Source organism: Nanorana parkeri, unplaced genomic scaffold (genome assembly GCF_000935625.1).
Source record: "Nanorana parkeri isolate BGI_ZX_2015 unplaced genomic scaffold, ASM93562v1 scaffold6, whole genome shotgun sequence".
NCBI classification, from domain to species: Eukaryota; Metazoa; Chordata; class Amphibia; order Anura; family Dicroglossidae; genus Nanorana; species Nanorana parkeri.
In genome coordinates, this window is record NW_017306274.1 from 4,857,011 (window position 1) to 4,866,421 (window position 9,411).

The 9,411-nt window shown below is 43.9% G+C and overlaps 1 protein-coding gene across 1 annotated transcript in view; it reads left to right on the forward strand.

The window, feature by feature from the left end:
- Window positions 1–9,411, forward strand: part of FHOD1 (formin homology 2 domain containing 1) — a 127,578-nt gene that overhangs the window by 29,468 nt on the left and 88,699 nt on the right. The window contains exon 2 of the mRNA XM_018552957.1: window positions 7,321–7,427. Within this exon, the coding sequence (XP_018408459.1) occupies window positions 7,321–7,427 (107 nt within the window). The remainder of the gene's footprint in view (window positions 1–7,320; window positions 7,428–9,411) is intronic.

The window sequence follows — 9,411 nt, forward strand, 5'->3', positions numbered from 1 at the left end:
ATTTCCAATTTTTTTTCGCCCCCCCCCCCCCCCCCCCTCTGTCAATCCCTACACTGGCTTCCATTAGCCCAAAGGATAAAATTCAGAATATTACCAACCACTTACAAAGCCATCCACAACTCTGCCCCCGGCTATATCTCCAACCTGGTCCCCCTAACCATCCCCTCCGCTCTTCAAAAGATCTTCTGCTTCCCACCTCCCTCATCAAATCCTCCCATGCTCGCCTCCAGGACTTCACTAGAGTCTCTCCCATACTATGGAACTCTCTAACCTAACCTGTCCGACTGTCTCCCACTCTGACTGCCTTCAGGCGATCCCTTAAGGCTCATCTTTTCAGGGAAGCCTATCCCACCTCAACCTAACCACTGAACTATCACTTTCTCAAACAATGCATAGACTGAAATATTACCAAGAACCTGCCTTGAGGAAAGGACGGAGGTGGTGGGGATAGGAGTGGATGAATGGTAGAAGAATGGTTGAGGATGGTCCGGGGCGAGGATGGTGGTAGTAGGTGGTAAAGGTAAATGGAGGGGCGGGGGACATCTTTTTTTTTTATTGCTGTATGCATCCCTGCTGGTGTTATTCCCCCTAATTTGTCCTGGAGACCATTGTCACCAAAACAGAAAATGAGGGAAAGTTCAAACTGTTGTCGCCCAGACAAGTGGTGAGGGGAAATCTTCCAATAGGACCTGTTTCGGGGACAGCTGTTTAAGAAGAGATTTCTCGTCACTTTGAACGTCACTTCTTGTGGTGTCTTTGGGACATGTAGTGAGAGGTAATCTCCTATTTTATACAAAAGTGGAAAAAGTTTTAGATCCATCTTAAAGAATAAGGGCACTTTAAGTACATTTGATCTTTTTTTGTTTCTTTCTCCTGACCTATCCTAACCCTCCCACAAATGCATACTTGCCTCGATCCGCAGGTTTACATCCCTAACTGGAGCAGACAAAATCTGGAGCAGCTGTGCACGGCAACCAATCAGCTTCTCTCTTTCATTTTCAAATCTCAACTGAACAACCTGAAGAGAGATGCTGATTGGTTGCCATGTACAGATTTTGTCTGCTCCAGTTTTGATAAATTCCCCTCTGTGGGTTATATAAAGTGAGAACAGCAGAAACGGATTCCTTGAGTCACAGAGGTAGAGGCACTCCTTAAGCTACTGAGCTCTGTAAATAAGTCTTTTTCATTGCAATGCTAAAAAAAAGATTTGTGAAGGGGTTCTGTATGAAGCCAGGGCAGATAAGCTGCTCAGGAATACAAACGTTGTTCCTCTTGTGGGGCACCAGTGTTTGGATAATTTTTTCTCTGAGAGGGTTGCTTTAAATCGGCTTACAGAATTCAGGCAAAATTCAGGAGGTATCCTTTTTTTTTTTCCTTCTGTGTGTGCGCTTTCATTGTGTGAATATTCTATTTAGTTTAGTCACAGAATATACATAGTCATTAATCTTGCAAATTAGGTTTGTCTTGTCTGCGCCAGACGCCTACCCTCAGAAATATTTAATTTTCCTAAAGTATTTTATTTTCAGTATTAATTTAAATTTCCCCTCCTTGGCGAGCAATGAAATACCGGAGTTGTTACATCTTGTTGCGTGTTTTGCTGAGGGCTGCAATCACCTTATTCTCTTTTTAAAGGGATTGTCTACATTACCGGTAATTTTACCTAATCCAGTCTTAATGATTAAAGAGGAACTCCAGGTATGGAAAAAGTTAACCCTTGCAGTGGGGCCACTCCTGCACTGCAGGGGTTAACTTCTCGGGTTTTTTTTAGGGGCTTGAATAAGGAAGATATACTCACCTGATCCTTAGTCCTGCGGTGTTGGTTGCTCGCCTCTCTCTCTCTCTCTCTCTGCCCCGGCTGTGGTTTAACCCTTGGCATCCTCAAGTCTAATGCAAGTCAATAGACTGTATTGGGCGTGATGATGACAACGGGGCTTAGACTGCTAGAGCCCGGGGGGAACTGGCTGCACGGACTGTGTTTATAGGACTCACAGACTGCGGGCGTGCCCATGACAACCTTGGCTCAGAGAAAGTGGCTTGAATGGTGCTGCCGATTGGCAGATTCCCCTTCACTTCCTCTCCTAGCTCTTTGGAAAGATCAACTTTAAGCATGGCTAGCAGACCTGGGGTAGAGTAGTAGGTATTTTTTTATATGCCTTTGCAGACAACAGTGTAACTTTCTGGCTGGGGATAGGTTTTAATGCTACAAATAAGCATTCCCTGAAAGGTAAATTAAATTCTCAGGTGGATCTGGAAGCATGTTGTATTGTATGTATTAGGGATGCACCGATACCGGTTTTTCGGTTTCGAGTTTGAGTACCCAAATTTATATTTCGGTACTCGCCAATACAGGTACTTCCGCTAACATGGAGCTGGCTTCCCTAGGGAAGCCGGCTCGATGCTGTTTGCCTGGAAAACAGCTGGCTTAATGCCCAGCTCGATGCTCATTAGCTGGGAAGCCAGTCTTCTGGCCATTCACCATGGAACCGGCTTCCCGGCCAATCCGGGAGGCGGGTCATTACCCGCCACCCGGCTTCCTGATTGTCCAGAAAGCGAGCTCCATGCTGATTGGCTGGGAAGCCGGCTCCATGTTCCCTTGTGGCACTGCCGGTCAGAGGAAATCTCCCTCTGCCCGGAAGTGCCGGTATCTGGGAAGGTTTTGGAGCATTTGGGCCAGTACAAGTACTCGGCCAAATACTTGGTATTGGCACCCATACTAGTATTGGTATCGGTGCAACCCTAGTATGTATGCATGCAAGGCTTCATCCATGAACATTCAACTTCATGGTTCATTGTGACTCCAGCTGAGAAGTGTCCTCCTTGTCTTTCTTCAATGTGAACAAGCTGTTTATTTTCACCTAGTATGTTGAACAACCCAAGAAGCCCCTTCTGATAATATCACCACGAGCCGACGCACGCAGAACTCGATCCAGATGTGCGCGTAACACGGACAGTACGCTCGCATAGTTCACATTTCTGTACCATGTTACAGCGAGGCTTGTGGCCAATGTACCTCGAGCTGAAATTTCCACACATGGGTTTTATTTATGAGTGGAGTGTCAGGAAAGAATGGTGGTGCCGTCTCCTTTTACGAGGTCCTTCGAAATCCACCTAAGGGGGCGATTTAAGATGATGGATTTACTATTTGGCTGCTTATGATTTTTTGTATTGTTTTTAATATTTTTACTACATTTATTCTTGTGGCTTGTATGACGGGAAGAGTGTTCTTAGAATTTCTACAGATCATAGTTTGCAAGCTAGAATTTTGTTAGCTGCAGGAGGTGCTGGAAATTATAGTTCCTGTGTGGTGTATAGTAGAAAGGTTGAGTTGATGGGTCATGATGTCCCTGAGCATCTAAGGATGAAGTGGAACAGTGGGGCTTGTAATCCTATGTGGCACGCTAGCAGTAGGACGTGCTAGGACTTTTAAATTCTATGCTGAATGGTCTTAGGTTGATGTACTTGGATTTGTGGTTCTTCAGTAGCTTTGGAAAGTCAGCTCAGCATGTTGGAACTTGTGGATCCTCAGTAGTCATCTCCATGTGCTAGGATGAGAAGTCAGCATGTTGAGACTTGTGGTTCTTCAATGGCTTTGGAAAGGCAGCTCAGCATGCTTGGACTTGTGGAATCTTAGTAATCATCTCAGTGTGCTGATTCCTCTGGTTCCTCAGTAGGTTTTAGATGATAGGTCAGCATGTTGGGACTTCTTTAGTAGCATTGGAAAGGCAGCTCTGCATGCTGGGACTTTCAGTATCTCTGTAGCCATTGAATAACATGCTTGGACCTGTGGTTCCTTGATAGCTATTAAATGATGACACCACATTCTGGGACTTGTGCTTCCTCTGTGGTTTTAGGACAATAATTTCCCATGTGGGGATTTCTGTTTCCTGAGTAAAAGGTGGACAACCAAAAGAGTCAGAACCCACCCATAGACACAAAACCTTTTCCCAGTCTGGCAAGACTTCGCCTCTTCTCTTTGGGGTACCTTTAGCGCCAAAAGGTTGTATGTGTTGGCTCAGCATAAATGCAAAAATGTCCTGTTTTGGACGGCGGGCCCCTTTTATCTTTAGGAATTCAAATAACTATCTGCAAGATGTGTTTTTAAAAAACCCATTTAGTTCTTTCATCTCCTACAATCAGCTGTTTATTTTCTATCTGTTTAATGTAACAATTTCTTAATCTGTGAAGAATGATGAGTCATTGCAGCACAATCCCGTGACGGCTCCCCCCCACCGTGCACGTGGCGTTCCCCCTAATACTCTGTATCTCTGGCGGAGGATCCTTGCCCCGCAGGTCTTCTCAACTTGAAAACAATTAACACTATTTGTTCAGCTTGAGACCTTTCTGATGCACAGCCAAGGTGCGGAGTGATGAGAAGATAAGCATCACCGAATCTTAGAGGTCTGCGAAAATACTCCAGAAATACACAGATTCCGTTCCAGCTCTACTCACCATCTGAGCTCGGTCTTATTATTCATAATCGTGGGCCCTGTCTGGAAATCATCATTAAGGGAGACATTGTTAGAACAGATGCATACCATTCTAAATAATGAAATATCTCTATGGACCTTTATGGATGGGTATCAAAGCACCTTGCCTTCTGACACACATTTGAACTCTGCTTTACCGTATGCTTCTTGCCTATTCTTCCATATAAAGATAGTGGTACACATGGGATGATCATGCCCCAATCTGGTTGTTTTTGGCCAGTCGGGAAATACTTTAATAATAGTGAAGCAACTTCAGATGAATATTTTGGGGGAAACATGAATCAACAGGTTGGAAAAGGATGTCCAATCATTGTTTTGATTTGGTGTTTCCAACAGCCACCAATCACATACAGTTTGGAGGTGATTGGTGAAACTACAAGCAGAGAAGGAGGAATTCCTACTGCCTATCTATTGACCCAGTGAGGTAGTCTTTGTGTGATGTGACTTTAACCTCAGCTTTCTTCCTCCCCACTGTTCCCGGCACCATCATCCTTGGAGTTTCCATTTGCCCACTTATTTTTTGGGCATACCCACCTTTTTTCTTGCAGTCTTTGGACCAGTTAAGGGACGTCATGGATCCTCTTCCTTCTCTTTTTCTTCTGGCGGTGGGCAAGTCGTGAATTCTCCACAGGGCTCACTTAAGCATTCTTTTGCTAGTCTAGGCTGGCTTGATGGGTAAAAACTCCAATGGGTTTTGATATCCTTGGCTCACAAGATGTAGATCACTCAACCTGAAAGAGCGCTAGTCCTGGACCACAGAGCCCTGTTTTGTTCTTTGAGGAGGATTTTAGGCACAGTTGATTTTCAAAGCCACCAACACTACCAGCACTTGGCATTTTGAACATAGATGTAAGATAGGAGGACTTAGAGAAGAAGACTGTCACTTGTTCTGTATTCCATACCTTACCTGACTATTTTAAGTGATACACAAATCACTATGCTTCCCTAAATTGCATTCTTCCATATCTTGTTCCATTTTAATGGCAAAAAAGCAATCAGAATCTGGTTGCTATAGGCAACATAGCCAGCTCTTTTTCAGATACATCAGATTTTTATGTAAAAGTTAAAGTATGGCTCAACATACATGATGGCTGAGGTGTATGTGAACCCCCAAGAAGGGTTCTCTTTAAAGACTTATTTTTAGGATGCTTTTGAGATTATGGCTTTTTGGAACGGTCGTGGTTTCTGGATGTTTTGCTGTGTTCCTGCACCGTGCTGGCTGGATTACGTAATGGAACAAAATTCCTCATAAACATCATTTCACTGACAGGCCAGAGTGCCTGTGGACCTGGCACAGTGGAGCAGGCAGCAAAAATGGCTGTGGAAAAGTCTTGTCAATTGTTTTATCAGGCTTCTTTAAGTTTGGATTGGGGGCAAAAACATTCCATGCCATTCAGTATTTGGTGCCATGGGACAGTGGCACACTGACACATGGAGTGCTAGAATAGTGGCACACTTCCTTAAGGTGATAGAATAGTAACAAATTTCCATTTCAGGTGCTGGAATAGGGACTTTAGGACACATGGGCTACGGAAAAGTCTTGTTTTATGATGGTTTTCTAAGAAGCTTCATGGAAGCCAACATGGGTCTTTGGCAACTATTTGGTGACACAGATTAGTGGCACACTGACTTATAGAGTGCTTCAATACTTACATGTGTCTTTCGAGGTGTTGGAGCAATGGCACACTGATATATGAGGACCTACAATAGTGGCACACTGCCATTAAGAGTGTGAGAGCATTGGCATACTGCCACAAAGTGTTCTGGAATAGTGGCACACTGACACATGGGGTGATAAAATAGTGGCACACTTTTATTCAAGGTGTTGGAACAGTAGCACTCTTGTGGGGGTTTTGTCCGGGTTCTCCGGTTTCCTCCCACACGCCAAAGACATGCTGGTAGGTTAAGTGGCTCCTGTCTAAATTGGTCCTAGTATATGTATGTATGCATGTGATAGAGACCTTAGATTGTAAGCTCCTTGAGGGCAGGGACTGATGTGGATGTGCAGTATATAAAGCTCTGAGTAAACTGTTGGCAATATATATACATATACACATACAGTGTGTGGGTGTGTATGTATGTATGTGTATATGTATGTATGTGTATATGTATGTCAGTTTTGCTTCTGACCTGAATAAGAGAGGTTCACTCTCGAAAGCTTGTCTTTTATATATTTTGTTAGTCCGATAAGAAAGGTATCATTGCACCCTGCAATACTACATTGTTGTTTTTTTTTAACATCTATATATACATCTATATACATCTATATATACATCTATATACATCTATATATATATCTATAGATATATATCTATAGATATATATATAATGTGTGTGTATGTACTACTAATTGAAAATATTTTATATCACTTCCTGTCTTTGTGCAGCCAGGACAGGAAGTAAGGGTGAAATCGCTGCAACAGGTTCTATCCCAAAAGGGGTTCTGTCAAAAACTAGGCTTCTTTGTTCGCTTCCTTCTGTGGGTTCCATGTTACGTATTTAGTTTCATAGTACTGATGGTTCCATATATAAATGACAAATTACAGATAAATCAAATCATTTTTCAGTTGTTGCGTTTTCCTATCTTTGTTATATTGCTCACATTTTTGACCACCTTCCTTCCATCCATAAGAGTTAAGCAGTTTCTCAGCCTGCACTGTGAATAGTGTACGGAACCTCGTGACTGCTCTGGGGGAAACATTAGCTATTCAGTGACCATTTAACCTGTACAGGGGACACTTGGCTTTCTATAGCAAGGTGACCTTTCCCCGCACAGGATGGAAATCATAGTACCTGGATGAAACATTTCACCGCCTCTTTTTCTTCCTTCCAGCTCGAGGACTGCACTCTGCAGCTATCTTCCAATGGAAACTACCTGGATATAGAACTCTCCCTGGCCGAGCAAAGGGATTGCCTGGAAGCTTTCTTTGAAGACATCAGGTAAGGACGAGATCTTCTGTTTTGATATCAACTCAATTGCTGCATTTTTCTGCAAATATAAGAATTCCACATAAACAGTTGCTATAGGCAACACATGCAGTTGTCTTCATTATTGTTATAATTTTTTTAATTCGTCATCACAAGTGTGAAACCTGTCAGACATCAAATTTTTACGCAGCGTCTGATTACATAATACATTTATATAAAACGCTAACTGATTTTTGAGCCTCCCACCATTGTCGGTTCCTCTACTTCTCCTGATGAAGTGGCCAGTGCTTCAGTACATGTTCAGTCCATCTCCACCAGTGACGCCGCACTGTATACATCTGCACAGCTCCTACTACATATCACCCCTACCCCACCACATACCCCTACCAAAGGAGGCAACATCCAGCTCTTACAGGTTAGTACATCTAGACGTACGGCTTTCAGCAGTATTTACGATATAGGTGGTGATTCAGTTTCAGCGTTTTCCACACTTTTTTGCTGGCAATATGGTCCCTTTAGAAAGACCTGAACTTTGTTCATGAAAGCCTTCTAACAGTTTTGTTAAGCGTTCCGACATGTGCGACCGTGCAACAGATTCGGGTAATTCCTATATGTGTCACTTTCACAATGTGTCACTATGGCTGCGATGAATTAAAAAATAATCCCTGCCAGTTCTTAGATAAGGTAACGGGAGGTACTTAAGACCAATTCTAAGTTGGGTTACAGAGACAGTCTGGGGCTCAGAGTGGGGGGCCACAGTGTAGTAAAGAGCAGGGCAAGTTCGTGTGCTCCCCCCCATCCTTGTTACTGGTTGTTAGGACGTCGTTGAAAGCACAGACTCATTGGTTGCTGTGGTGTTGTCGGCTGCACAGCTGACAGCTTCCTAGCAACAGAAGATGCTATGCAGCCAGCAGCATCCTAACAACCAGTGATGCTATGCAGCCTACAGTATCCTAGTAACAAATTATGCTATGCAGCTGACAGCATCCGAGGAACCAAAGACGCTGTGCAGCCCACAGTGTCCTTACAACAAATGATGCTATGCAGCTGACAATGTCCTAGCAGCCAATGGAGCTGTGCTGCTAACAGCCAGACGCTGTGCAGCTGACAGTTTCCTAGCAACCAATGATGCTGTGCAGGCAGCCAAACTGTGTCCTAGCAACCAAAAAGGCTTTGCAGCCAACAGTGTACTAGCAACCAGTAACTCTGTGCAGCTGACCACATTCTAACACCCAGTGACACTGTGCAGCCTGGGAGCTGAACAGACAGTGAGGAGGAAGACTCTAGTATGGACAGTCCGACCTCAGTGGTGCCCCTATGTGACAAATTCATGTACGTGTTTCCAACAAGTACATAAATCTCTTGCTAGTTGCAACATTTGTCGCACTAACTTTTAGTTTACCTATGTTTAGTTTTCTTAGTTTGTTTTTAGTGTCTTGACTCTTTGTATTAAGGTATATTGTATAATACTTGTTAGTTACCTCATTGCTTATATCCGTAATTCTTTATATACATGACTCGGGTCACGGGGTTGGGTCTATGAGGCTGTACTGCATGGTAAGCAGAGAGAGGACTTAGTCACGGGATATAAACAAGCACGCAAAGCCCGCTGTCCGATGTTGGTAGGGTAGGCTCTGTTAGGTCAGGGGAGGGGCAAAAAGAATAAGTGCACTTTCCCTGAAACTACACTTATTCTTTAATAAAGACATTTTTCTATTTTGGACAGTACTGGCGTTTGGAGATTGTGAAACTGCACGAGGAGCACCCAACCAAGCTTGCCTGGTTAAGAGGTGGAATTGTTGAGCAGCACCTAGGGGTCTATTCACTAAGCTGCCGAGGGCAGCCGAGTGAATCACCGATCTGAAGTGAAGTGAGCCGAACACTGTTCGGCTATTCACTTCAGGCTGGTACGGCTGATTTCAGCCGTACATCGGCTGAAATCAGCCGTACATCGGCTTGCTTCGCGTGGCTTCGGGTCGGCCGAACATGCTCAGCA